Raw genomic sequence first — 25,977 nt, 5'->3', positions numbered from 1 at the left:
CGCCGCTTCAGAGACCCCGGCTCAGGTCCTGGGCTAGGGCTTCAACGTGGGAGTCTGGGGGCAGCCAGGCTGTGCCCTCCCCCAGCGGCCCTTGGAGCCAGCCTCTGGCCAGCCCCCGAGCCCTGACATCCATCAGGGGTGGCACCTAGGAATCAGTCACTCCTGTTTGCAGAATGTGTACGGATGCTGGACGGTCCCCAGGTGTAGCGGTGCATCCGTGCCCTGGACGATGGCCCCTGGGGGTTGGGACGCCCACATCCGGATCACAGGGCCGGGTTCGAGTCCCAGCTCTGCGTCAAGTAGCAGCTCCCTGCTCCCGTGCACCCCGGGAGGCAGCAGAGGGCGGCTCAGTACTCGGGCCCCTGCCGCCCACCTGCCAGGCCCAGGTTGACTTCCAGGCGTCTGGCCCCGGCCATCCCTTGCTGTTGTGGCCACCTGGAGGGTGGGCCAGTGAGAGATCTCTGTCCCTCTCCCCCTCCCTCCCCCTCTCTCCCCCCTTCATTTCCCCCCTCATCTCCACCCTCCCCCTCTCTCCCCCCTCCATTTCCACCCTCCCCCTCTCTCCCCCTCTCCATCTCCACCCTCCCCCTCTCTCCCCCTCTCCATCTCCACCCTCCCCATCCCCCCTCCTCCCTCTCTCTCCCCCCTCCTTGTACCCTCCTTCCCCCCTGTTCCCCTCCCCCCTCTTCCCCTCTCCCTCCCCCCCCCCATGTACTCTGCACCAATGCAGTGTAGGTGCTAGGAATCCAGAGTGCGAGTCCTGGGTTTGCAAACAGCGAGGGCCTCACTGCCACCCCCCAGCCCGGGCCCAGGGCTGAGAGATCAGAGATCGCGGGCCGTGGCCGACTCCTCGTCTCACTGTCCTAGGTGTGTCCTGGGAAACACGACCATCTTGGCGGAGTTCGCGGGCGAAGACGAAGTGAACCGGTTCCTAGCCCAGGGCCAGGCTCTGCCGCCCACCTCCGGCTGGCAACCCAGCGGCGGGGGAGGCCAGGCGCGCCTGGGCACCGCCCCCTGGAGCGCCCCGTGCCTGGGCGCCAAGGGGAGCAGCGAGCTGCTCTGGGGCGGCCTGTGGGGCCCGCCCAGCGCCGACGATGCCAGGGTGGTCGGCAGCCCCACCCCGCTGAACACGCTGCTGCCCGGGGACCTGCTCAGCGGGGAGTCGATGTAGGCGCCGCGGCCGGCGGCCCTCTGAGTACCTCTGTCCAGTACTGAGACGACCCTGCGCGCAGCCCTCGGACTGTCCCCGGGCCGCCGCGGGCTGCACCTGCTCCCGACAGGACGCTCCTCATAGCTTTGGTTTGGTGTCGTCTTGCGTTTGTATGGTGTGTTGTCATTTGGTTTTTAAGTATAAAGCTGCTTAGAATAGTTGTATCATGAAGGGCACTTTCCAGACCGCGGGCCGGGGGCCGGGCCGGGGCGGGGGCCGCGCACCCAGAGGAGCCTGCGGGCTCCGGCACCTGGCGGCGCCGCCCGCCCCGCCCGCCCCGCCCGCCTATGCACATTACCCTCCTCTCATTACTTTTTCATGGCATTTTTTTTTAATCCCAAAAAAATATTTTTTAAAAGTTAAAAAAAAAAGACATATCAAACATGCAAATACTTGAATCCAGCAGGCCAATAAGGAAATGTGAACTTTGTAAGTCTGGTCCTAGCTCCCAGGTCGACATCAGTACAAACAGGCTCTAGGAAAACTCCTGCGTTCATAGCCTCCGTGTGCGTGCGAGGCCGCGTGTGCGTGCGAGTGCGTGTGTGTGTGTGTGCGCGTGTGCGAGGGTGGACCGCCTCCCCGTGTTCAGTATCTGCTTTGTGTCGGCATCGGTCGATCGGCTCTGGCTTTGCACTGAGTGTCCCCGCCCGCGCAGCGGTCCGGACAGGGCCGGCGACCAGTCACGTGTACATGTTTACTCAAGGACTGTGTTCGCGGTGCGCCCGGCGCGTCCCGCCTGGAGCAGCCTCCGTGCGTGCGTGCGTGCGTGCGGACTGATGCGGGAGTGGCCGCCGGCACCTCACCGACTCCTCTGAGTGACGTCGGAGACCCGGCGCTGGCGGTAGCCCCCGGGCCCCGCCTGTTTACAGACCTTTTTTTTCCTCCTCAGACTTTAAAATTTAAAAATTTTTAAAAGGAATTTAACAAAAAAAAAAAAAGAAAGAAAGAAAGAAAAGAAAAAGAAAAAAAAAAAGACTTCGGTCACAAAGACCCGTTCCGGGAGCGCGGCGCCGGACTCCGGGTGGACAGCGCTGTCCCCGCGCCGCGGACTCCGGGCGCCGCCCCGCGCGGCCTTGCACACGGCGCAGGTGCTCTCAGGAAAGCCAGGGCTCCGGGCAGCCGCGCCGCCTCACGGATTTCTACACCGACTCCTAGCACTGAAGATATTATTTAAAAAAACAAAAAAGAAAAAAAAAACACACAAAGAAGAAAAATACCTAATCTCTAATGTGTAGCAGTTACATATTTACCAAATAATGGACTCGAGAGAAATAGATGTTTGAAGAGTGCTTTATATTAAAATCGCTTTATGTTTTACATGACCAATGTCCTGATTGTTTTGCAAGGACCGAGGAGTGACACGAACGCTGGGCCCTCCTGCTTGAGCGGGGAACTCGTGCGTTACGTTTTTCCTAATTAGCTTTTTAATGGTTTTATCAAAACAAAACAAAAAAGGAAAAAAAAAAAAAAACCAACTGCAAGGTTGCAGATCCACAAAAGCTGGTGTCACAGAGGATCCCAAACTACGCACAAGCCGGGCTCAGGACGCCGCGGAGCCGCCGCCGCGCCGTGCGCGTGACGCGCGTGCCCCTGCCCGTGGGTCAGGAGCGCGTGCGCACCGTGTGTGATGCGCGTACACCCGCACACGTGGGGCAGGTAGGCGCGCGCCGTGCGCGCGATGCACGCACTCCGCCTATGTGGGTCAGGTGCGCGCGCGCACTGTGTGTGACGCGCGCACTCCCGCATGTGTGGGTCCTGCGCGCGCCCAGACGCACGGCTAGCGCTGCCACTCGGCTCCGAGCTATGGAAAACTCTGGATGTTTTGTTCCCGGGGCTGGTCGTGAGGACTGTGCGTCTCTCGGTTTTGTTTTTTTTGTGTTTGTTTTGGGACCTTTTGTTTTGAACTGAAGATGTCGGTAACTCCGTGGCCCCGAATGTCCCCGTCACAGAGCGCGCGAAGGCCCCCGGCCGCAGCGGGCGCGCGGCCGGGTCTTAATAAATTGGTTTTTTCTTGGCTGTTCACGGATGTGCGTCCCTCTGCTGCGTCCCGGCGCCGGGAGGTACGTCGATTGCGATGCACGCGGGGAGCCCCGCACCGACTCACGCCCAGCTGCGTCTCCGCCGGCTGTGTGGTCCTCGCCCAGCAAAACCGAATTTCAGCCGTTCGGACTCCAGGCCAGGCCGGCGCGTGCCCGGGCTTCGGCGGCGGCTCCCGCAGCTTCCGCCGGCCTGGAGCCTGCTGGCCTGTGTGTGCGCGGCCCCGCACCGGCACCGCCACCGCGTGGACCCAGATGGAAGACCCCCTGCGGGGGCCGGCCACCGCACCCCGCAGCACCGCCTCGGCCCTGGCCCACATTAGAATTCCCTGAAGATGCTGAAAATCCCCACGCAGAGCCACCCAAACCAGATCCACCGACCCCGGGGTGCGCCGCCGCGTTCCTTGCCTCGACCCCTGGGTGCGCCGCCGCGTTCCTTGCCTAAGAAACAGAATTTGACGCAGGGGCAGAGGCCGTCCATCCGCTGGCGCCCCGCCCAGCCGCTCACTACAGCCAGGGCCGGGCCAGCAGCTTCATCCGGGTCTCCCACGTGGCGGCAGAGGCCCGAGTACATGGACGGCCACCTCCTGCCTCCCGGCTGCTCAAACCCACACTCCGATGCGGGGTGCGGCCTGTGGCACCGCAGTGCCCGCCCCGTGGCTCTCACCCTCTGCGCCAGGTGGGGCAGCAGGCACGGTGGCGTCCTGTCCACCGCCAGCCTCCCGTCCATTAGGGCTGCCCGTCACGCCTGGCAGTGCGAGCCACCACCTCAGGCGTGCCGGGCCTGGCGCTCCCGGGGGCCCCGTCCCGCGCAGCAGCCAGGAGGGGCTGCCCGACTGCCCGGTCCTCTCAGCACCACGGGCCGTCGTGCAGGGCCACGCGGCGCACCCAGCACCAGCTGCTGGGCGCCTGCCGAGGCTGGCCGCCGGGGACACGGCAGCAGTGGAGAACCCCTCCTCCTGGAAACCTGAGGTTTGCTCTGAAGACCTTCACCGGACTGGGCGAGGCCCACGCACACCGCCACGCGCTAGCTCCAGGGAGGTCGTGGCTGGGTGCTGGCCACGCCCACGGAGGTTGCGGGGACCCAGCTGGCCCGGTTGACAGCCCAGTGGCACACACGGTAACTGCTGACTTCCCTGCAGCGTGAGAGCCTACTGTGCACCCCACGAGTGGCTGAGAGGCCGCTGGGGTGACCCTGTGGGCCTGGCCCCCTGAGCAGCCCACCCGCGGAGCTCAGCCTAGACGTGCAGCCACAGTTAGCACCGAGGATGGGCGCCGGCTCTCACCAGCTCCCGGAGCGGTGCTGGCTTGGGTGGGCCAGAGAAAGGCTGGGGAGCGCCACCTGCTGGGCACTGTGGGGCCAAGCAGAGGGCAGGCTGGCCCCAGGGAGGGACAGGAGCGAGTGTGGCCCAGCTGGTCCACACCCTCCGCACTCCAACCCACTCAGGGTCCCATTCGTTTGTGTGATGGCGCCCATCCCCTCCCCATCTCCCCACAACCCACCAGCTCCTCCACCTGTCACTCAAGTGGCACCCCTGGCTGGCCCCGCTGGGCACCCCGCTCTCTGCTCGCCAGACTGTGCCCAAGCCAGCCCCCTCCAGGCTGGTCGAGGGCCAGTGTGGGCCTTCTGAGGCTCTGCCAACAGAAGGCGCCCCTGCCGTGCGCCGGAGCCCTCCTGCCTGCCGGCTGTGGTTCCCACGGCTTCAGCCTGGGAGGAGAGATGTGGGCAGGCCAAGTCAGAAGCACAAACTCCCAAGAGCCAAGGTCACTGCGAAACCCATTTAAGGAGAATAAATAGAGGCCCAGGGGCAGAGTCCAGCCCGGCGCAGCTTGCAGGAGACGCCACTGTGCCACGCCGGCGGTCTGGGCAGAGGGCAGCTGGGGGTGAAGCAGCCTGGGAGGCCCTAGCTGTCCCACCAGGCAGTGTCCCGTCCATCTGTGAGCAGGGCCGGGGGTGTCGCAGGCTCCTCGGCTCCAGCAGCCCTGCCAGACAGGGAAGCCAGCGTTGGCTCGGCACCCTGGAGTGCGCCAGAAGTGCCCCCCAAGACCGCCAGGCCCCACCCAGCCGCACCTGCTCGCAGGCTGCGAGTGGGGGGCCTGCCGCACGCACCCTCACCCCGTTGTAGCAACGGCAGCCGCGAGAGCAGTGCCGCGTGCGGGTGTCCCACCCAGGGACACGGGCTGACCCTGATCCGCAGAGGCCAGCTCGCACAAACACCTGCTCCGGCACACTGGGCGTCAGCCTTGTCTCACTGGCAGGAGCCCGCCAGCAGGAGGAGCCAGGCCCCTGCCCCGCCCCTGTCAGGGGGTCTCAGCCTCGGGGACCCCAAGGGATGGGCCCCATTCCAGGGAGGCTGTGTCTCCATCTGTCATCTCAGGAGCCCCAGGGCTACTGGGTCTCGCCTAAAGGAACTAGGGCGCCAGCCCCCCGGGGAGAAGGCCCCACCAGGACTTGGCACGGCACAGGCGGCGAGGGCAAGCAGCACTCGGACATTCACGCCACCCTCGGCCCCCGGGCGCCCACGCACCCGCATGGCACCTACGCCCCTCCTGGCCGGGCCTCACCTGCGCTCCCGGCTCTCGTAGACGGAGTGGAGTCTGTTGATCAAGAAGACTTTGTCTTCCCCCTCCTGCAAGGGCGAGAGAGAAGACTCCGTACCCATGGCATCCACAGCCCCACGCAGGCTCCCCCAGGGCGCCCTCCGCCCTGGAAAGCGGGACAGAGCCAGGAAGCAGGCGTGAGTGGACCGCCAAGCTGCAGAGGGAACCATGCTGAGCCGCACGGAGGGCCCGGAACCAGCCCGACCACGTGCCACCCACACGGAGTGCCCGAAACCAGCCCAACCACGTGCCACCCACACGGAGTGCCCGAAACCAGCCACCGACCCCATCCTGCTCCGCACAGCCGGCCCGGCCCTGCCTCCACCTCAACCCCGCATGTCACAGGCCCCACTGGGGACGTGAGCACCCTTGGGGCCACTGCCTGGCTGACCCAGCACACACCAGCATGGAGAGGATGTGGGAGCCCACGGCCAGAACAGGACAGCAGCGGCAGGAGCCGGGCTCAGCCCAGGAGTCCCATGGGAACAGGGCAGGGCCAGTGCTGTGGTGCTGGGGGTTGGGCCGCCACCTGCAACCCAGTGCCCCACAGCAAAGCCCTCGTTCAAGTCCCGGCTGCTCACTTCTGCTCCAGTGCCCTGCTCATGGCCTGGGAAAGCAGCAGAGGACGGCCCAAGTGCTTGGGCCCCTGCCCCCACGTGGGAGACCCAGGTGAAGCTCCTGGCTTCAGCCTGGTCCAGCCCTGACCATGTTGACCATTTGAGGAATAAAACAGCGAATGGTCTCGCTTTCCCTCTAATTCTGCCTTTCAAATAAATAATCTTTAAAACAAGACCACAGGGGAGGCCGGCGCCGCGGCTCACTAGGCTAATCCTCCACCTACGGCGCCGGCACCCCGGGTTCTAGTCCTGGTTGGGGCGCCAGATTCTTTCCAGGTTGCCCCTCTTCCAGTCCAGCTCTCTGCTGTGGCCCGGGAGTGCAGTGGAGGATGGCCCAAGTGCTTGGGCCCTGCACCCCATGGGAGGCCAGGAGAAGCACCTGGCTCCTGCCTTTGGATCAGCACAGCACCAGCCGCGGCAGCCATTGGAGGGTGAACCAACGGCAAAGGAAGACCTTTCCCTCTGTCTCTCTCTCTCTGTCCACTCTGCCTGTCAAAAAAAAAAAAAAAAAGGCCACAGGGGCAGCACTGTGGTGTAGCGGGTAAAGCCGCCACCTGCAGTGCCGCCATCCCATGTGGGCGCCATTTTGAGTCCTGGCTGCTCCACTTCCCATCCAGCTCTCTGCTGTGGCCCGGGAGTGCAGTGGAGGATGGCCCAAGTGCTTGGGCCCTGCACCCCATGGGAGACCAGGAGGAAACTCCCGGCTCCCGGCTCCGGGTCAGCGCAGCTCAGGCTGTTGTGGCCATCCAGGGAGTGAACCAGCGCGTGGAAGACCTCCCCCTCCCCCTCCCCCCCTCTCTCCGCCTTTCTAAAATGCTTTCAAATAAATGAATCTTAAAAAAAGAAAGAAAAAGAAGACCACACACAGGGTGGGAAGGACTGTCTGGAGAAGCAGCACCTGGCGTGATGGGGGGCAGCCACCCTCAGACCCCCAGCAGCAGGGGTGTGGCTCTGAGCGGACGCTGGGCAGCCGGGCTCCGGCCGGAGGTTGGCCCTTCGGAACCCAGAAGTGGAAGGCAGGGCTGGGGCTCTCCTCCCTGCCAGCCCCACCTGGCACCCAAGGGCTCTTGGCAACCGCACGGTGGTGAGGGGGGGGACCCACAGGGCTGCCCCCCCAGCCCCTGAGAGCGCCTCCTGCTGAGCGCAAGCTGCGGAGCCCTCGCCCCCGGCCCCTGCCAGCCGCAGCAGGGTCAAGGTCCTCGCCGGGACCCGCCGGGACCGCTGGGACAGCCGACTGCGAAGATGGGGCGGGGCAGGGCGGGGGGGGCGTGCAGGCGGACGGGGGCCTGCCCTGTGCCGGCCGCTCCCACGCGTGGAAAGAGCCAGGGGCCTGCCCCGTGCCAGCCGCTCCCACGCGTGGAAAGAGCCAGGGGCCTGCCCCATACCGGCCACTCCCACGCGTGGAAAGAGCCAGGGTTCCCGAGGGCCAGGGAGGTCGCTGCTCCCCTCCTGCCACCCACTCTGGCGACAAAGCACAGGTGCCCCGTGAAAAGGCCTCCTGTCCTCACCGTCTCTCGGCCCCACCCGCCCCCCACGAGCGTCCCTGTGGCAGAGAAGTGGTCAGCGCCCCGCCCTGCCCGCAAGTGTCACCGTGGCAGGGAGTGGTCAGCAGCCTGGCCCCGCCCCCCCAAGCGTCCCCGGGGCAGGGGAGTAGTCAGCGGCCCCGCCCCCAAGCATCCCCGTGGCAGGGAGTGGTCAGCGGCCCCGCCCCCCAAGCGTCCCAGGGGCAGGGGAGTGGTCAGCGGCCGGGCCCCGCCCCCGAGCGTCCCTGTGGCAGGGCGTGGTCAGCGGCCCCGCCCCCGAGCGTCCCTGTGGCAGGGAGTGGTCAGCGGCCCCGCCCCCGAGCGTCCCGGGGCAGGGCGTGGTCAGCGGCCCCGCCCCCCCAAGCGGCCCCGTGGCAGGGAGTGGTCAGCGGCCCCATCCCCGAGCGTCCCGGGGCAGGGAGTGGTCAGCGGCCCGGCCCCATCCCCGAGCGTCCGGGGCAGGGAGTGGTCAGCGGCCCCGCCCGCCCACTCACATTGCGGATCTGCTCCTTGAGCAGGCAGATGACCTCTCGCTGGCCCTTCACCACCTGGATGTTGAGGTAGATGACAGCCCTGCGGAGACGGGAGACGGCGGCTGGGGCGGGGCGGGGCCGGGGCGGGGCAGGGGCGGGGCCGGGGGCGGGGCCGGGGATGGGTGAGCGCCCCCCCCCGCCGGCCCCCCGCGCTCACAGCAGCAGCGCCGACGCCAGGAAGAGGAAGAAGGTGTTCTCCACCAGGTAGCGGTGCGCCCAGGGCAGCCAGGACGCGCCGGGGCCCGCGCGCTCCAGGCGGCGCACCCACACCGTGCCCGCCTCGTACATGGTGTCCAGGGTCCGGAACGGGCCGCAGGCGCCCGAGGGCTTCACCCTGCGGAGGAGAGCGGCCGGGAGCCCCGCGCCCAGGCAGGGCCCGCCCCGGGGGCCGCCCGCGCCCGCACTAACCCTAACCCACTCACTGCCAGACGGCGTAGCAGAGGAAGACGGCGGCGCCCAGGAAGGACGGGAAGCAGAGCAGCGAGCAGAAGACGGTGCGCATGCGCGAGGCCAGCCAGGGCCTGCGGGGGGCCTGGCAGTTGGCCAGCAGGCTGGTCTGGGGACAAAGGCCAAGCTGTGCCACCAGCCCTGCACCCCGCGGGGTCGCGCCAGCCTCGCGCGTGGAAAGCAGCCGGGTGGGCCCCGCGCCTGCTTGGCAGGGGAACAGGTATCCCCACCGCCCAGCCGGGCACCGCCTGCGCTCGGGGCGCGTCCCCGGGCCGCCGGAGGGACCCCTCCCGCCCGCGCACCCCCGGACGCCCCACCTTCTTCAGGTAGAACAGCAGCAACAGCTTGAGGACCTGCACGGCGGGGAGGAGGGGCGAGAAGAGGACCCCCAGCCTGGGCAGGCGGGGGCTGCGTCAGCGGCAGGGCTGGGGCCGCCCAGGGCACAGCCCTCCCCCAGGGCCAGGTAGCAAGAGGCCAACGGGGCCCTCACCAGGTCAGAGTCTGCCCGTAGATCAGGTCCAGAACATTCCGCGCGATGTCAAACTCGGGCTTCCGGCGCCTCCCGAGCTGCCTCTCGGAGATGAGCCTGGGGCAGAGGAGGGGGCGGGAGGGGGCGGCCGGGTCGGAGCCGCGGGCTGCAGCTCCAGGGGTCCCTGGCCCAGCCCTGGCTCTTCCCAGCCCTTGTGTAAGTGGCCGGTTCTCTAGGCACACCCTGATGGAACAGTCAGCGGCAAACATTCTCCTGTTTCCCAAACGCCTGGTTCCTATTCCCTTGCCGGAAACACAGAGCCCCGGCAGGCCGCCTGGGGTCCTTGCTTTTGAGAGGCAGAGAGAAAGGCGCAGCTGTCAGCCGGCTCGGACCCAAAAGCCCGCGACGGCTGGGGCTGGGCCGGGACCGAGGCCAGGGGCTGGCTGCCCGGCCCCCGTCTCCCCCGCGGGTGGCAGGGACCCGGGTACGGAGCCATCGCTCCTGCCTCGTGGGGAGCTGCAGTCAGCCGCGAACGCCGGGACCCCGGCGCGACCCCAACACCTGGAAACCCTCCTGCCCTCCCCCAGCTCGCGTCTCCCCCAATTCTTTCGGGATGAAGCCTGGGGTGGGCGCTTGGCGTGGTGGTCAAGGCCGCCCGGGAGCCCGCAGCCCATTTCAGAGCCCTGGGGTTCAAGTCCAGCTCCACTTGCCTTCCCAGGACACCCTGGGAGGCAGGCGACGGCTCAGGTACTTGGGTCCCTGCCACCCACGGGGGAGACCCGGCGGTGGCCCGGCCCGGCCCCGGCCCCGGCCGCCCCTCGGCTCCTTTCTAAAGCCCCAACGCCTCGTTGTGAAACCTGCTTTCCCTTCGATCTAAAACACGTCACACCTGTGCCTCCACCCAAGCACCCTTTAGCAAAGAGCTGGCGCCAAGGCCCTCACCTCCACGCCAGCTCCCCGAGCAGCGAGTCGAGCAGCGTGAAGGCCAAGTCCACCACCGTGAAGCGGTAGAGCTCCTGGCCCACGAAGGTCTCCCAGCAGCGGCCCTGCAGGGTGGGCGCCCTGCGGCCCAGCCAGTGGTAGCACAGGACGCCCAGCACGGCCATCTTGAAGACGAGGATCCTGGGCAGACGAAGGGCGTGGGGCAGGGGCGGGGCTGGGGGAGGGGTGGCCGCGCCCCAGGGAGCCCCGCCCGCCCAGCCCCGCACCTGCAGATGGCGACGTAGGCCTCCAGCACCGGGGAGTCGAGCCGCTCCAGGGCGGCCAGGCTGCGGAACAGGTAGGAGGCCCCCAGGCCGAGGCCGCCCACCACCAGGGGCAGCGCCAGCAGCTGCCCCTCCTGCTCCGTGGCCACGAGGGTCTGCAGGGGTAGGGCAAGGGGGGCTCGTCAGGGGACGAGGGCATGGGGGGGCGGTAGGGGCAGGCAGCGGCTCCCTCCCCATCCCCCCAGACACAGCCCACACCAGGCCTCAAGTTCAAGCCACAACAGGAAGTGGGGGGGCCCAGGTGCTGGGGAGAAGAGGAAGCAGACAGCACAGGCAGGCAAGCAGAGCGAGGGGCGGCGGCCGGCTGACCTCGGAGAAGGTGAGGACGGCCAGGCAGCAGCCCAGCGTGGCGCCCAGGCACAGCAGCCACACGAGCCCCAGCACGGCCGCGCACCGCAGTCTCCACCACGGGCCCCGCGGCCTCTGCCGCAGCTGCCACTCGGCCAGCAGCTCCTGCGGGGACAGCGAGGGTCCCGGTCACTCGGGCAGGGGCCAGGGGGTCCCGGGGCCCTCCTCCCCCCGAGCCCGGGGCTGGAGCCAGGCGCTCGCCTTGAGCCGGGTGCGCAGGGCGTCGCGCTGCAGGCGGGAGGCCCTCCTCTGAGTCACTTTGTGGTCCCAGGAGCAGAAGACGGTGAGGGCGTGGACGCCCAAGGTGCTGTCCACCCGGTAGCTCTCCCCGAAGGAGCGGGACATGCTGAGAGGCGGAGCCGGCGAATGAGGCCCCGGCCACCGACAGCACAGGCCCTCCAGCCACGCGGGCCAGGAAGGGGCCCGGGGAGAGGCGGGGCTGGCCCTGGCGCCTCCTCTCTCCTGCCCGCTCCTCGTAAAGCCCCCAGGGGACCGGCCTGACACCCCCAGTGCCCCCCAGCAGCCGGGTCAACACCTCCAGGGCTCGGCCCCAAACTGCCTTCCCAGGACAGCTCTAGGGTGGGCACCGCACGTGTGTTCCAGCCCTGAGCGTGCCTGGGGGGTGGGGGGATGGGCAGACGGGTGGACGGGGGCAGACAGGTGGACGGGGGTGGATGGGGGCAGACGGGTGGACGGGGGCAGACGGGTGGACGGGGGCAGACAGGTGGACGGAGACAGACGGGAGGGTGGGTAGGTGGATGGATGGCCAGGTGGACACGCGGATATGTGGATGGACAGGTGGATGAATGAGTGACGGATGGATGGGTGGACAGACAAGTAGATGGATAGGTGAGTGGACAGCTGGACAGGTAGATGGGCGAGCAGGTACGCAGGTGAATTCCTGGATGGGTGAGCAGACGGGTGGACAGGTGGCGATGGACAGTCCAGTGGGCGCGGAAGCGGATGGACAGACGAGCAGACAGCGAGTGGGCGGATGTGGAGGAGCGGGCTGAGCTGGGGCGTTACCTGTATACCAGCGTGATGCAGGTGAGGAAGAAAGCCACGCCCACAGTGCAGAGGTAGGCCAGGGGCATGTGGTAGGGCAGGCCGCCCGCGCCGAGGGCACACTGGCCGCCCGGCCCGCGGGGCGCACAGGGCGGGCCGAGGCTGCCGTTGCTGTAGTGGCCGTAGTACATGACGCTGTCCGTGAAGCAGCCCTGGGGAGGCGGCGCGTCAGGACCCTGCCCACCACGGGGGGCCCCAGCCCTGAAGAGCCCCGGGGGGAGGTGGGGAGGGCAGCCCCCCGCCCCCGCCCGGCCGGCCCGTGCCCTCACCGCGCCCGTGAGCAGCTCCAGCCCCGTGAAGGCGTGGGCAGCGCCGGGCTCCGGGGGCGGCGGGAAGGCGGCCTGCACGCCCACCAGGAAGGCCAGCAGCGGCAGCAGCAGCAGCCCGTTCAGGGCCAGCAGGCTCTTGAGGAAGAGGAAGTAGGAGAGGACGCTGGAGCCGAACTGGCCGCCGATCCGCTTGAGGGCGTAGCGCCACGGCGTCAGGGCCTGCAGGCCGGCCAGCAGCGCCAGCCCCACGCCGTGCCAGGCCTGCGGACAGACGGACGGCAGCAGTCAGCCCTGAGGCCGGGGCCTGGACACCCCCCCCCCCAGCCAGGCTGGCAGCACGGGGTCCCGCCCGTCATGTGCTGGCTCTCACCAGGCTGCAGGTGTCCCCCAGCTGGCCGCAGCAGGACAAGACCCCAGCCCAGCCGCGCTGGCCCCTCGGCGGCCGGCTCTTCTCCCTGCAGACAAGGGGCAGCCATGGGTGCCCCGCACCGTCGTGGGGGCAGCCCAGCCCCGGGCTCCGGAGCCTCGCCCCAGCCCCACTCCCCGCCAGCACGCACCGCAGGCCGCGCTTCTCGGCCAGGCTCAGCGGCAGGGCCCGCAGCAGGTGGTCCCGCTGGGCCCCCGCCAGGGCCCGCAGCTCCTTCACCAGCAGGCTCCGCTTCTCTGCGAGGGTGGGGGACGGCCAGTCAGACCCCCCTGCCCAGCCCCGCCTCGCCAGCCTGGGCGCGCACCCCACACCCAGGCCGTGAGACCAGCGGCAGCCAGGACCCGGGGAGCGGGCAGCAGGGGTGGCCAGGCCGCCACCACCCTGCCAAGGGCAGACACTGCTCCTAGGCCACGCGACAGGTAAGGACGGGCGCTCTGGGGCGTGCGGGCAGAGCCACCGCCGGCATCCCGTAAGGGCACCGGGTTGTCCCAGCTGCTCCGTCTCCAATCCGGCTCCCTGCGCCTGGGAAAGCCGCAGAGGACGGCCCAAGGCCTTGGACCCGCCGCACCCATGTGGGAGCGCCAGAGGACACTCCTGGCCTCAGCCTGACCCGGCCTGGCCCCTGCAGCCATCTGGGGAGGGAACCAGCAGGTGGAAGATCTGTCGCTCCCCACTTCTCTGACTCTGCCTCTCCTAAGTCTTAATAAACATGAGCAAACAAAAAGGCGGCAAAAAGCAGTGACTGACAGCTGACCCCTGGCCCAGGTGGCAGAGAACACGGTGACACCAGAGCCCACCTGGCCCAGGGCCCACGCCTTCCCCTGCTGCGTCACTCACCAGCGGGGGCCTTGAGGGGAGCAGAGGAAGTGGGGCAGCGCCCCCAGAGCACCCCTAGAGCCTGGGAAGGCGGAGCCCAGTGCACCTGCTCCGACAGTGGCCTGCGAGACCGCACCCTGCCTCGCTCTACCACCCCCTCCCCGCTGCCCACAGAGCTGTTCAAGTGTCACTTCCTCCAGGAAGCCTCCCTGGCTCTCTGCCACCATCTTCTCTCAGCTCACTTAGATCAGCCTTATCCACCTATCCGGCCCGTGCCCTTGTCACCGGGCAGGTGCCAAGCTGCAGGACAGCTGGGCCACCACCATGTCCCCGAGGCCTCCAGAGACCTGTTGGCCGTGGAGTGCCCCCTTGGCAGTCCCCAGACCTCACAGCCAAGGAGCCCCGGGGCCGTGCAGGAGCCCCCCCCCCGCCCCGCCCTCTACCACTCACCCTCCTCTTCCTGCGCCGTGGGGTCCAGCTCCAGGTCACGCTGGCGGAGGCTGGGCCGGGCCGAGCGCACCATGTCCCCCAGCAGGGGCCGGCTGCTCCTGCGCCGCAGCCGCACCGTGCGGTTGTAGTACTGGGAGATGATGGCACCACGGCTGCGGCCTAGGACGGCAGCTGGGCAGGGCTGGGCCAGGCCAGGCCGCCCCAGCCCCCAGGAGAATCCTCGCCCAGAGACCTGCGCTCACCCCCGTGCTGTGGCGACGACCCAGGGCAGCGAGCGGCTGCGCCTAGCCCAGCCCTGCCCAGCCCAGCCCGGGGCCGGCGTCCCCGAGGGCAGAGTCCCACTCACCGATCGTCCGGCTGGGCATGCTGGCCAAGATGCGCAGTGTGGCCGTGCTGTGCACCACGGTCCCCCCGGGCCCCAGGACAGCGTGGTGGTCACTACCTGCAGACAGAACAGAAGGCCGGCCGGGGCTCCCGGGAGCTGCTGACCGCCTCACCCCAGGCTCCGGCCTGCTCGGGCCCCGCTCCCCCAGGCCCCCGCCTCCTCGCACCCAGGCCCTGCTCCCCCAGACCCTGCTCACCCAGGCCCTGCTCACCCGCGGGCCCCGCCTCCTCGCACCCAGGGCCTGCTCCCCCAGGCCCTGCTCCCTCAGGCCCCCTCCTCCTCAGCACCCAGGCCTGCTCCCCCAGGCCCCCGCCTCCTCGCACCCAGGCCCTGCTCCCCCAGGCCCTGCTCACCCGTGGGCCCCGCCGCCCTGTCCTGCAGCTCCAGCCCCTCCCGGGCCACCTGCTCCTGGATGAGCTGATGGAAGGAGTCGTGCATTTCCCTCTCGTCGTAGGGGCTGGGCTCCTGGCTGCTGCGAGAGGCAGGGGTGAGGGCTGAGGGCGCGCCGAGGGACACAGCCCCTCCCCCCCGACCCTCCCCCGCGCAGACCCTCCCCAGCACTTACTCCTCGTCCCCTGGAGCCTCGGACACGTCGAGGACGAATGGCAGTGGCTGGGCCATGTCTGCAGCCCACGCGCAGCCCCCCTGTGCACCTAGGGCTGTTCAGAGCCTGGACGAGGCCTCCCCAGCCTCCTGCCGCCCATCTGACCGGGGATAGGGGTCAGTGAGCCCAGCGCCCGGCCACATCCCGACTGCCCACTGCCCACTCAAGCTGTGGCACAGGGGTGGGCCCTGAGTAAGCCCCCCCGCCAGGGCAGCGCAGAGGGGCAGGGAGGAGAGGAGGAAGGGAGGGGCCTGCAGATCCAGGAAGGGGTGCGGTGCTGTGGCAGTCAGCCCCTCAGGCCAGCCATTCCCAGGGTGCAGTGCCAGGGACGCTGCTCCCCGGAGAAAGGCCACGGCCATGCCTGTCACCCCACTGCACTTCCTCCCGCAGGAAGTCCCAGGGCAGCCCCCTCCCCTGCGCCCCACCCAGGTACACACAGGGTCACTGCGGGCCGGCCGGGCCCCCTCCGCTCCGGGAGACTGACTCCCACGTGCCCTGACCCAGCGGCCGCGGGAGGGCCAGCCCACACAGGCCCCTTTGTCAGGCTCTGCCCTCCGCAGCTCAGCCTCTGGTCTGTCCCCCTGCGGTGCGGGGCGGGGACAGCGGCTCCAGCGGGCAGCTGACCCAGGCGGTGCCCAGCCCTCACCCAGGAACCCAGGGCTGGGCCGAGGGGGCTTCCTGCAGAGCCAGCCCCGGACCCAGCGCTCAGCACGCCCAGTCCCTGCGCCCAGCCCCGACGGCCACCGCCGCGCCCCTCCCGGCCCGCAGCGGGGGCGCCGCGGGCAGGCAGCCTGGGGCCGTCCCAGCCCGGCCCCGCGCAGGCGCCCGCCGGAAGGCGACCCCCACCCAGCCCACCGCCTCCCCGACACACGCACCGCTCCAGCCGCAGCCAGCGGGCCGCCCAGGGCACCTGCCCCCGCCCCCAGCCGGGCGGCCCGCGGAGTTTCCGGAGCGCACCATTCCGAAGCCGGCCCGGGTGGGGAAGGGCCGGGGGAGGCCGTCTCCAGGGACCCCCGCCGCGGCCGGCAGCGTGCCCCCCGGGAGCAATGCCACCCAGGCACCGTCCAACCCGGCTTGGGGGCCCCGGGACATCAGGAACTCCGGGACCTCGCGCCCCGCCCAGCCAGCGCCGCGCGCGCCCCCCGCGCCCGGTGGTTCCGGCCTCCCCGCCCCTCCCCGCCCCTTCCCGCCTGCGCCCCGGGACAGGGGCCGCCGTCCGTGCGCGCGGCTCCGCCCGCCCCGGCCCGGCCCCGGCCCGGCCCCGGTCTAAGCCGGGCCCGCCGGGAGACCGGGAAGAGCCTGCCCAGCGGAATTCGGCGGGACTGGAGCCACCGGCCACAGGGGACCATGGGCGGGCGGGCAGGGCCAGGGCACCGCGCGGGACCCCGGGGATCCCCGACATCACCTGGCGAGCGGCTCACCTGTCCCCGCAGGGGCCGCCGGGAACTGTGGTCTGAGTGAGAGGCCCTGGGGTCAGCGGGGGACAGCGGCAAAGGTCCCGGGGGGCCCTGACTCCGCGCGGCCCGGCCCCTCCCCGCCGACCTCCGAGCCCCCCCCCCCCCCCGTGGCGCCCCCGAGCTCTGCGCGGGGTCGAGGAGGACGGGGGTCCGCAGCCACGTCAGTGAAGCCCCCGGACTCAGTTTCCCCAAGTTCCAAAAAGCGAAGGCACCCCACTGCACTTCCCGAGCCACCCCCTTCCCAGGCCGGGGGCTGTGCCAGTGAGATAAAGCCGTCCGCAGCTCCGCGAAAATCGGGGAACCCTCACCCCCACCCCGAGGCAAGGCCCCGAGTTATCGTCCCTCCCCGTGTCCGCCGGGCGGGGTCGCCGCGGGTTATCTGGCGACAGCCCCGGGCACTTCTCGGCCAGGCGAGGAGCAGGGGTCCCCGCGGCGAGCCCCTCCCCCGGGGCCGCGCCCCCACAAGCCGACGCCCGGACTTCCCAGATGAGAATACTGGGGCCCCGGGCCCGCACCCCGCAAGCCCGGGGGTGGGGAGAGGCGCCCCCGGCCGCGAGGGGGGAGTCTGGGCCGCTGCCTGGGAGACGCGACCGCGAACTCGTGAACTTGGCACGGGGTGGCGCCCGGGGCCGTGGCGGGAAGTTCAGAAATAGCGCCGAGGGTTTCTGCAAAGCCGGAGCCCGCGGCCCCGGCCTAGGCCGTGTGCCCCGCGCCCTCGGGGGCGACCTGCGGCGGGCAGATAAGGGGGCGCCCGGGGGCCGCCCCAGCGCGGAGAGCGGGGGGCGAGCGGGCCCCCCGGGCTGCGGCAGCGCGGGCGCCGAGGCAGACGCGCGCCCCGCGCAGTCGGGGCCCCCCACCTGCGCGCTGCGCCCCCGGCCGCAGGAGGCGGCGCCCGGGCCTCGGAGGGGAGCAGAGGAAACTGCGGGCGGGGGCAGGAAGGAGGGAGGGAGCGAGCCGGCGGCGCGGGGAGCGGGGTTCCTGTCTGCTGACCCCTCCCCCTCAGCTCCCGCGCTGCGCGGCCGGAGCCGGTGCCCCCAGGACCCGTCCTCAGGTGAAGGGGATGCGGAGGGGGCAGGAGGCGAGGGTGAGGGGCGCGGGGGGGTGTGCCTGGTCCTGTTCCCACGCCTGGCCTGGGCTCAGCCTCATCTGCCCCGAAGCCGGGAGGGGTCCCGGGGTTCCCGCAGCCAGAGCGCCGCAGGGGGCAGGATCTGGGGGCCCCCGGTGTCCAGCGGGCCAGTGGCCAGGGGAGGGGGGGGTCCCTGCGGGGGCCTTGGAAGGCTGGGGGCGCAGGGAGCGGGTGGGGGTGCAGCAGACCTCGGCTTGGGGGCAGACCCAGCTTGCCGGGCCGGGGGCCTCGCACCCCACGTGGCAGGTGGGGGACTGAGCCCCCGGCCCCTGAGCGGTGCAGCGGGACCGAGCCCAGACCCGGGTGCCAGCAGGCTGCCTTCTTTTTCCGTTTCTGGGTCGCCACAGCCAGGACCTCGATCGAAGCCGGCTCCCCCCGGCCGCCGGGATGTCGTGGTCGGGGCCGGGGCCGGGGCCGGAGCCCGCGGCCGAGGCGCTGTGGGAGCAGGAGCTGGCCCGGCTCTGCGCCTCCCGCGTGCCCCTGCGGGCGCTGCCCTACGCCATGGTGGACAAGCGGCTGATCCGGTGGGTGCCGGCCCCGCCAGGGCGGGAGGGCCGGGCCGCGCCGGGCAGGGGGCGGGAGGGCCGGACTCAGGCGGCCGTCACCACCCCCGTGCAGGCGGCTGCGGGAGCCCCAAGGCGTGAAGACCTCGAGGTGGCGGCAGTGGCAGCGCCGGCGGCGGAGGGCTGCGCGGCGCCTGGGGGAGGCGGCCCGGCGGCTGTCCCGCGGCTTCGGGCTCTGGGAGGGGGCGCTCTACGAGATCGGGGGTAGGTCCCGCGCGACCCCAGCTCCCCGCCCCTGGCCTCCGCGGCGCGAGGGGAAACAGAGGAGGGCACCCCCTTAGGACCTCGCTGGATCCTCCCCGCCCCCGACCCCCAACAGGTGCAAGCCTGGGCGGAAGGCAGCACCCCTAGCGGCCGTCCGCGGTACTGCGCGGCAGCTCGGGGCCAGGCCCCGCCCCACGGCCCCTGGACCCTCACTCCTGGGCCCCCCCAGGGCTCTTTGGCACCGGTGTCCAGGCCTACTTCACCTTCCTCCGCTTCCTGCTCCTACTCAACCTGCTGACCCTGCTGGTGACCGCCAGCTTTGTGCTGCTGCCCCTGGCCTGGCTCCACCCCCCTGACCCAGGCCCTGCCCTGAACCTGAGTGAGTACCCCCAGCCTCCCCGAACCGCCCAGGGCGCCCTGGCCAGGCTCCCCAGGGTGGGGGCCGCGCAGGGAAGCACAGAGCCTCACGCGGGCCTTGGTGCCCCTCCCCCCGCAGCCCTGCAGTGCCCCAGCGGCCACCAGCACCACACCGGCCTTCCGAGGTTCCACAATCAGTTTTGGAACGTGTTGAGTGGCAGGGTGAGTGGGCTGCGTCCTGGCCGTGCTCCGGGCTCCTGGCAGGCCCAGGGGACGCCACCCTGAAAGCGCCCCCGCCCCTGCACGCACCTGTCGGCTTTAGGGGGTGACCTGACCTAGGCTGATTGGGCCAGCGATGGGTCAGAAGCCGAGGCCCCCATGCCTGGCACACCGGGCTCACAACAGGGCCTGTGGCAAAGGGACGGAAAAAGTGCCCCAGCCTCCCGGGTTCGAGTCCTGCTCTGTGCCTCGCCTCCCTGGTCGCCTGTGGGGTGGGGGTGGGGGTCCTCCCTTGGCTGGTGGCGTTGCTGAGGGCTGGTCCGTACGCCGCCGGGAGCCTGCTCGGTTGTCTCCGTCTCCGTCCCAGGCCTTCAACAACACCTATCTCTTCTACGGTGCGTACCGGGCCGGCCCCGAGCGGCACTCGGCCTACAGCATCCGCCTGGCCTACCTGCTCAGCCCGCTGGCCTGCCTGCTCCTGTGCTTCTGCGGGACTCTGCAGCGGTGAGCGCCCCCCCCTCCCCTCCCCTCCCCTCCCGGGCAGCGCCCCCCCCCCCCCCCCCCGCTCACCGAGGGCCCCTCCCCAGCGCCCGCTCCCTGCCCCCAGGATGGTGAAGGGGCTGCCCCAGAGGCCGGTCCTGACCCGGAACTACAGGGCGCCCCTCAGCGCCAAGGTCTTCTCCTCCTGGGACTTCTGCATCCGCGTGTGGGAGGCCGCCGCCATCAAGAAGCATGAGATCAGCAACGAGTTCAAGGTGCGGCGGGCGTGGGAACGCCGGGCGCCCGGGCTGTGCGCCGGGAGGGAGGCGTGCGCGTCTTCCCCGCCCCCACGCCCTGCCTCTGCCCCGCAGGTGGAGCTGGAGGAGGGCCACAGCTTCCTGCTGGCGCAGCAGCAGTCGCGGGCACAGAGGGCCGTCCGCCTGCTCACCCACGTGCGCGTCAACCTCCTCTTTGGGCTCCTGGTGGTCGGGGCCATCAGCACCATCTTCTGGGCCACCAAGTACTCGCAGGACAACAAGGAGGTGCCGGGCCATTGGGTGCTCTTCATCCGGGCCAGAGTGGGAGCAGGGCCGGGAAACTGAGGCAGAGGCAGGGGAGCGGTCCAGACCAGCTCAGGCCGGCTCTGGCTGCGGCCGAGCCCGCTGGGGCCTCACTCCTGAACCGCCCATCGGGGGGCACTGGGGAGCCCGCAGCCCACGGCCGCCCGCCACCTGCCTCTTCCCACAGGAACCCCTGTTTGTGCTGCTCCAGTACCTGCCCCCCGGAGTAATGGCCCTGGTCAACTTCCTGGGGCCACAGCTGTTTGTGTCCCTGGCCCAGCTGGAGAACTTCCCTCCCAACACAGAGGTCAACCTCACCCTCATCTGGTGCGCATGCCCTGGGGGGCCGGGGCCCCAGCCGGGAGGCTCCGTGGTCAGGGGTCACTTCTGCACCAAAGGGGCGCCGCCCGGACGCACGGTCCCAGGTTTCCCACCGCCCTCCTCCTACCTCCAAAGGGAGCCGTCACACTGGACCACGTCCTGGCCCCTCAGTGACGTTTCTCCTGTGGGGTGCCGGAACGGAGCTCTGCACACTTAGGGGAGCTAGGAACTTGGGGGCGCACACAGCTGCCCCCGGCCCTGAGGGCCTCACACCCCCACCTGGACCATCCCCAGCCAGGGTCAGGCTGCACAGGCCCGGCCACATCCTGCCCCACCCCGGCCCCAGGGCCCAGCCGCCTCCAACACCCACTGTGTTTGGTGTGCTTTGAAACGTTTGTAACACGTGCCCCTGGGGGAGAAATTCAAAGTGCTCAAAAAGATGAAAGATTAAAACCCCGAGGACCGGTGCTGCCGGCCACGCAGGGGCGTGGGGGACGCCCACCTCGGGCGAGCAGGCCCTCGGAGCGCGGTGGCTGGTTAGGTGCGATGCTTCCCAGACTGGTGGAAGAACAGGACAGGCCGCGGTCCGGGGAGCCCGCTTTGGGAAACAGAGCCACAGAGGCAGCACCTGCAGCCCCGTGCGCCTGGGCCCCGCCCCCTGACCCGGCCCCGCCCCCCAGGTGCGTGGTGCTGAAGCTGGCCAGCCTGGGCATGTTCTCCTTCTCCCTGGGTCAGACCGTGCTGTGCGTCGGCGGAAACCGGACCGGCTGCGCGGCTCGCGGCTACAACGCCTGCGACTACCAGGTGGCGGGGGCCTGCCCCTCCCGACCCGCCCGAAGCCCCGCCTCCAGCCACGCAGAACCCGCCCCCCCACCTGTGGGAGAACCTGCGCGCAGCGCTGCTGCCAGCAGCCGCTCACCACCAGGGGGCGCCCCCGCACCAGTCTGCGTGGCGCGGCCTCCTGCTGCACGGGGGTGGGGCCTGCTCATCTCCAGCTGCCGCTAAGCCCCCGGACCCCGCCGACGGGTGGGTGAGGGAAGGGGAGACGGGGGGGCACGAATGGTGACGGGCCCCGCCCTGCCCCCAGTGCTGGGAGAACTCGGTGGGCGAGGAGCTGTACAAGCTGCTGCTCTTCAACTTCCTGCTCACTGCGGCCTTCGCCTTCCTGGTCAGCCTGCCCCGCAGGTGAGCGCGCGGCCCCGGGACGGTGCGGGCGCGCCCGCGGCCGTGACCCACGGCCCCACTCCTCCCCAGGCTGCTGGTGGAGCGCCTCTCCGGCCGCTTCTGGGCCTGGCTGGGCCGGGAGGAGTTCCTGGTGCCCAAGAACGTGCTGGACATCGTGGCCGGGCAGACGGTCACCTGGATGGGCCTCTTCTACTGCCCGCTGCTGCCTCTGCTCAACAGCGTCTTCATCTTCCTCACCTTCTACATCAAGAAGGTGCGGGGGCGGGGTGGGGGGCGGCGGGGCCCGCCCCTGACCCCCCATACACGCTGACCCCGCCCCCTGCCCCCCAGTACACGCTGCTGAGGAACTCCAGGGCCCCGCGACGGCTGTTCCGCGCCTCCAGCACCACCTTCTTCTTCCAGCTGGTGCTGCTCCTGGGCCTGCTGCTGGCCGCCGCGCCGCTGGGCTACGTGGTCAGCAGGTGGGCGGGGCTACGTGGTCAGCAGGTGGGGGTGGGGCGGGGCTGCGGGGGCGGGGCTACATGGTCAGCAGGTGGGGTGGGGCGGGGCTGCGGGGGCGGGGCTACATGGTCAGCAGGTGGGGCGGGGGCGCCCCGCACCACGGGGCCCTGACGCCAGCCCCGCCCGCCGCCCCTCTCCAGCGTCCACTCCTCCTGGGACTGCGGCCTCTTCACCAACTACTCGGCCCCCTGGCAGGTGGTCCCCGAGCTGGTGGCCCTGCGGCTGCCGCCCCTCGGCCAGCGCGCCCTCGGCTACCTCAGCTCCCACGCCTTCGGCTTCCCCCTCCTTATCCTGCTCAGGTGCCTGGGGGGGGGTCCTGCCCTCCACGGGGGTGGTGTGGTCCTGGGCGCCCCAATCCAGGAGACCCCAGGGAAGGAGGGGCCCCGCATGGCCACCGAAGACAGGTGACCTGGGGGTCTCGGGGGCAGGGGCTCTGGGCCCCCCCTCAGGAATCCGGGGGGGGTGCCGGGGCCACAGGGAGGGGGGGAGGGCCCCCCAGCACCGCCGCCTTGACCAGCCCCGCGGCGCCGTCCTCCCGCAGCATCGCCCTCACCGTGTGCGTGTCCCAGGCCCGGGCCAACGCGAGGGCCATCCACACGCTCCGGAAGCAGCTGGTGCGGGTGAGTGCGGGCCGGGACTCCACGGGCGGCCGCGGGCTGGGGGCGTGCGGACCCCGCTAAGAAGCCGGCTTCGGGTGCGAGGGCCGGGGCGGTGAGGGGGCGTGGCCTCGGCTGCGTGGGGGCGGGGCTCCCGGTCCAGCCGGCCGCTGCCTCTACCGCCACCTGGTGGAAGCAGGCGACACTCGACACCGCCGCTCGCTTCCCCGCAGCAGGTGCAGGAGAAATGGCACCTGGTGGAGGACCTGTCGCGACTGCTGCCGGAGCCAAGCCCGAACGAGGCTCCGGGCCCCGAGTCCCCTCTCTCCAGAGCTTCGCGCCCACGGTCCTTCCGCCCAGGATTTCCGTGCCCAGGCTCCCCCGGTCCCAGCCCCCCTGGACCTGAGCCGGTCCATAGATTCCGCTTCCCCAGCAGCAGGGAGCTGTGGCACTGACCCTCGCCCCCGCCCCAGGGCCCCGTTTAGCCTCCTTCGCCCGCGCTGCGGGCCCCTGCTGACCACGGCGCTGCCCCGGGACAGCAAGAAGCACATGTGGCCGCCTGTCTCATTCCTCCAGCGTCTGTGTTTGGGCGTTGTCTCAGCTACCTAACAACTCAGTCTAGTGACGCGTGAGGGTGGCTTCTAAATGTACACCTGCAGGGGGTGCTGGGAAATTGTCCGTTTGCAGACCTCTCCTGGTTGCGGGGGCTGGCCCCCAGGACAGCAAAGCTGAGGCCTCGCTCTGTGCTATGACCGCCTGTCGCCCCCCAATCCTCTCTCGGGCCAGCAGTTGCACCCACGAGCAGGAAGGCAAGGCGTGAGCAAGGCGCCAAGCTGGGGCCTGAACCTGGGCGGGGCCTCTGGAGCCACCGTGCACAGTGAGCCCCAAGGGCCATCCCTGCCCCGGACAGGGGTCGGGTCAGGATCTCTCAGCACCCGTAGGCTCCCCCACAGCCCCCTGGCCCCTGGCTGAGCTGACCATGAGAGTCGGAGCCTTGGTCACTGCGTGGGCTGTGCAGGGAGCGACACAGCCGTCCAGGACACAGGCAGGGCCGGGGTCCCACCAGGCCCCCACCCCAGCTGTTGCTCGCAGCCCCTGCCTGGTTCACCTCTCAGGAGCTGGCCCCACCCCAGCGGCTCTGATGTCATCTGGGCTCCTGAAGGCTCCCGGGTGACACAGGTGGCCGGGGCTGAGAACCCTGAGGAAGGAGGAGCCCAGGAAACCCCGGGGCATGCGTCAGAACCCCAGCTCCGGGCATCCCATCACGGGGCTCCGCGCCTCCCATCACGGGGCTCTGGGCCTCTTCGCATGATCCCTAAGGCCTCGGCCAGTTCAGCCCCTCCGGGCTCTGTCCTCACCCTGCTTCCCCTCCCCCCGCTGCCCATTAGCAAACACGCTGGGTGCTGCTGAATGCCGGGGCTTGTTCTGCGGCTGCCAGGAAACAGACGGGGCTCTGTGTGCACTCTGGGGAGGGTGACAGGCGTGGCCCGGATGAAGGGGAGGCGCATGCGTGTTGCTGATTAGCGGCTGGAGGCCGGAATCTGGCCCCTGGAACCAGTAGGGTCAGAATCACCCAGGAGCAGGCTACGAATGCAGGTTGGCAGGCCTGTGAGTGAGGCCTCCGCCTGCGATGCCTGCGCATTCCAGTCCCGGCTGCTCCACTTCCGATCCAGCTCCCTGCTAACGCGCCTGGGGAAGCAGCGGACGATGCCCAAGCACTGCACCCACGTGGGAGACCCAGAGGAAGCTCCTGGCTAGGGCCTGGCCCAGCTCCAGCTATTGTAACTTTGGGGGACATCCCTCTGTGTCAATCTTCCTTTGAAATAAATATATTTAAAAAAAAAAAAAAAGGCAACATGGGCCTCACTCCCTTGAATCAGAAGCATTGGGTTTGGAGCCCAGCCACTGTGTCAGTGAGCCCGGGGAGGTGAGGGTCTCCTGTCCAGCCACTGCGTCAGTGAGCCCGGGGAGGTGAGGGTCTGCCCAGCCACTGCGTCAGTGAGCCTGGGGAGGTGAGGGTCTGCCCAGCCACTGTGTCAGTGAGCCCGGGGAGGTGAGGGTCTGCCCAGCCACTGTGTCAGTGAGCCCGGGGAGGTGAGGGTCTCCTGCCCAGCCACTGCATCAGTGAGCCCGGGGAGGTGAGGGTCTGCCCAGCCACTGTGTCAGCCCGGGGAGGTGAGGGTCTCCTGCCCAGCCACTGCGTCAGTGAGCCCGGGGAGGTGAGGGTCTGCCCAGTCACTGCGTCAGTGAGCCCGGGGAGGTGAGGGTCTCCTGCCCAGCCACTGCGTCAGTGAGCCCGGGGAGGTGAGGGTCTGCCCGGCCACTGCGTCAGTGAGCCCGGGGAGGTGAGGGTCTCCTGCCCAGCCACTGTGTCAGTGAGCCCGGGGAGGTGAGGGTCTGCCCGGCCACTGCGTCAGTGAGCCCGGGGAGGTGAGGGTCTCCTGCCTGGCCACTGCGTCAGTGAGCCCGGGGAGGTGAGGGTCTCCTGCCCAGCCACTGTGTCAGTGAGCCCGGGGAGGTGAGGGTCTCCTGCCCGGCCACTGTGTCAGTGAGCCCGGGGAGGTGAGGGTCTGCCCAGAGGCATCCGGGCCCTTTCCTCACCCCCTCCTCAGCAAACCTTCGCCGCATCCCACTGGGGGACCCCCTGCTCCTCCCGGCGGTTGTGCGGGTGACGAGCAGTCACTCAGCAACCACTCTGCGTCTCCTAACCACCTGGGCACGCAGCCCGGGGTCCCACCACCCTGTGGTCACTCCACCAGGGGCTGATGGGAGAGGGAGGAAGTGAGCCCGACCCCGGCACCCATGAGCAGGACTGCAAGGAAGACAACCTGGGGGTGGGGGATGGGCCCCTTGTCCCAGGAGGAGGTGACACCGGGGCCTTGGAGAAGGGGGGGTTGGCTGGGGGGTCCTGAGTGGGGCAGGCTGAGGGGAGGAGCCGGAGGCCTCTGGAGGTGGCACCTGCAGGGACCGTGAGGGCAGAGCCAGCGCTGGGTGTGTGCCCGGGGCTGGGCTCTGGCGAGGGTCCCAGGTCACACCAGAGTGAGGGGAGGCATTCTGGGGCCACTCCAGGCCGGGAAGGACCTGTCTCAGCAGGTGTAGAGGCCACGACAGGCGCACAGGGTGCGGGATGGCCACTGTCCAGCCCCGAGAGGCCTCCCCCCGTCTCTGGCCTCCCCAGCTGCAGCTCAGTGCAGGCCCCTGCCCCGGGGAGCCCAGCCAGCAGCGTGAGTGGGGAAAGCGAGGAGCTGCCCAGGGCGAAAGGCACAGCACACCGGGCAGCAGGGCCTGGGGAGCTTGGGGCACCCAGACGCCACTGCAGGGGGCCTGGGCTCCGCGCTAGTCC

The 25,977-nt window shown here is 70.0% G+C and overlaps 3 protein-coding genes across 18 annotated transcripts in view; 2 read left to right on the top strand and 1 right to left on the bottom strand.

The window, feature by feature from the left end:
- The window catches only part of TNRC6C (trinucleotide repeat containing adaptor 6C), a 116,209-nt gene extending 112,977 nt beyond the window's left edge, over positions 1-3,232 (top strand). For all 7 annotated transcript variants that reach the window (XM_070060236.1, XM_070060235.1, XM_070060237.1 and 4 more), the window contains one exon: positions 868-3,232. In XM_070060236.1, the coding sequence (XP_069916337.1) occupies positions 868-1,171 (304 nt within the window). In that variant the 3' untranslated portion in view covers positions 1,172-3,232. The remainder of the gene's footprint in view (positions 1-867) is intronic.
- Positions 3,233-5,011: 1,779 nt separating this feature from the next.
- Positions 5,012-19,845, bottom strand: TMC6 (transmembrane channel like 6). 5 transcript variants are annotated; one of them, XM_051839697.2, is made up of 20 exons: positions 19,635-19,845; positions 15,027-15,165; positions 14,815-14,933; positions 14,423-14,518; positions 14,077-14,235; positions 12,941-13,046; positions 12,754-12,838; positions 12,384-12,644; positions 12,076-12,266; positions 11,251-11,395; positions 11,011-11,154; positions 10,645-10,796; positions 10,379-10,558; positions 9,458-9,553; positions 9,285-9,360; positions 8,943-9,076; positions 8,678-8,854; positions 8,482-8,560; positions 5,812-5,876; positions 5,012-5,229 (listed from the first exon to the last, which is right to left on the bottom strand). In XM_051839697.2, exons 2-20 carry the CDS (start codon positions 15,080-15,082, stop codon positions 5,151-5,153), a joined length of 2,400 nt encoding a protein of 799 aa, XP_051695657.2. In that variant the 5' UTR covers positions 15,083-15,165; positions 19,635-19,845; the 3' UTR covers positions 5,012-5,150. The 5 variants fall into 5 exon arrangements, 4 of the variants coding, with proteins under 4 accessions (XP_051695657.2, XP_051695656.2, XP_051695659.2 ...); XM_051839696.2 differs by lacking the exon at positions 19,635-19,845 and adding an exon at positions 15,941-16,200; XM_051839699.2 differs by lacking the exon at positions 19,635-19,845 and adding an exon at positions 15,941-16,200 and having other exon boundaries at positions 14,815-14,930.
- TMC8 (transmembrane channel like 8) lies at positions 17,435-24,484 on the top strand. 6 transcript variants are annotated; one of them, XM_051839701.2, is made up of 16 exons: positions 17,435-17,573; positions 17,996-18,172; positions 18,267-18,415; positions 18,645-18,794; positions 18,912-18,994; positions 19,359-19,495; positions 19,599-19,746; positions 19,843-20,013; positions 20,219-20,358; positions 21,033-21,156; positions 21,440-21,537; positions 21,607-21,790; positions 21,868-21,998; positions 22,179-22,337; positions 22,580-22,658; positions 22,868-24,484. In XM_051839701.2, exons 2-16 carry the CDS (start codon positions 18,036-18,038, stop codon positions 23,087-23,089), a joined length of 2,112 nt encoding a protein of 703 aa, XP_051695661.2. In that variant the 5' UTR covers positions 17,435-17,573; positions 17,996-18,035; the 3' UTR covers positions 23,090-24,484. The 6 variants fall into 6 exon arrangements, with proteins under 6 accessions (XP_051695661.2, XP_069916340.1, XP_051695663.2 ...); XM_070060239.1 differs by having other exon boundaries at positions 17,543-17,606; XM_051839703.2 differs by lacking the exon at positions 17,435-17,573 and having other exon boundaries at positions 17,647-18,172; positions 21,940-21,998.
- Positions 24,485-25,977: the final 1,493 nt, after the last annotated feature.

This window comes from Oryctolagus cuniculus, chromosome 17 (assembly GCF_964237555.1).
Source record: "Oryctolagus cuniculus chromosome 17, mOryCun1.1, whole genome shotgun sequence".
Classification (NCBI taxonomy): Eukaryota; Metazoa; Chordata; class Mammalia; order Lagomorpha; family Leporidae; genus Oryctolagus; species Oryctolagus cuniculus.
The sequence above is the reverse complement of the archived record's forward strand: the minus strand, read 5'-3'. Positions and strand labels throughout refer to the sequence as shown.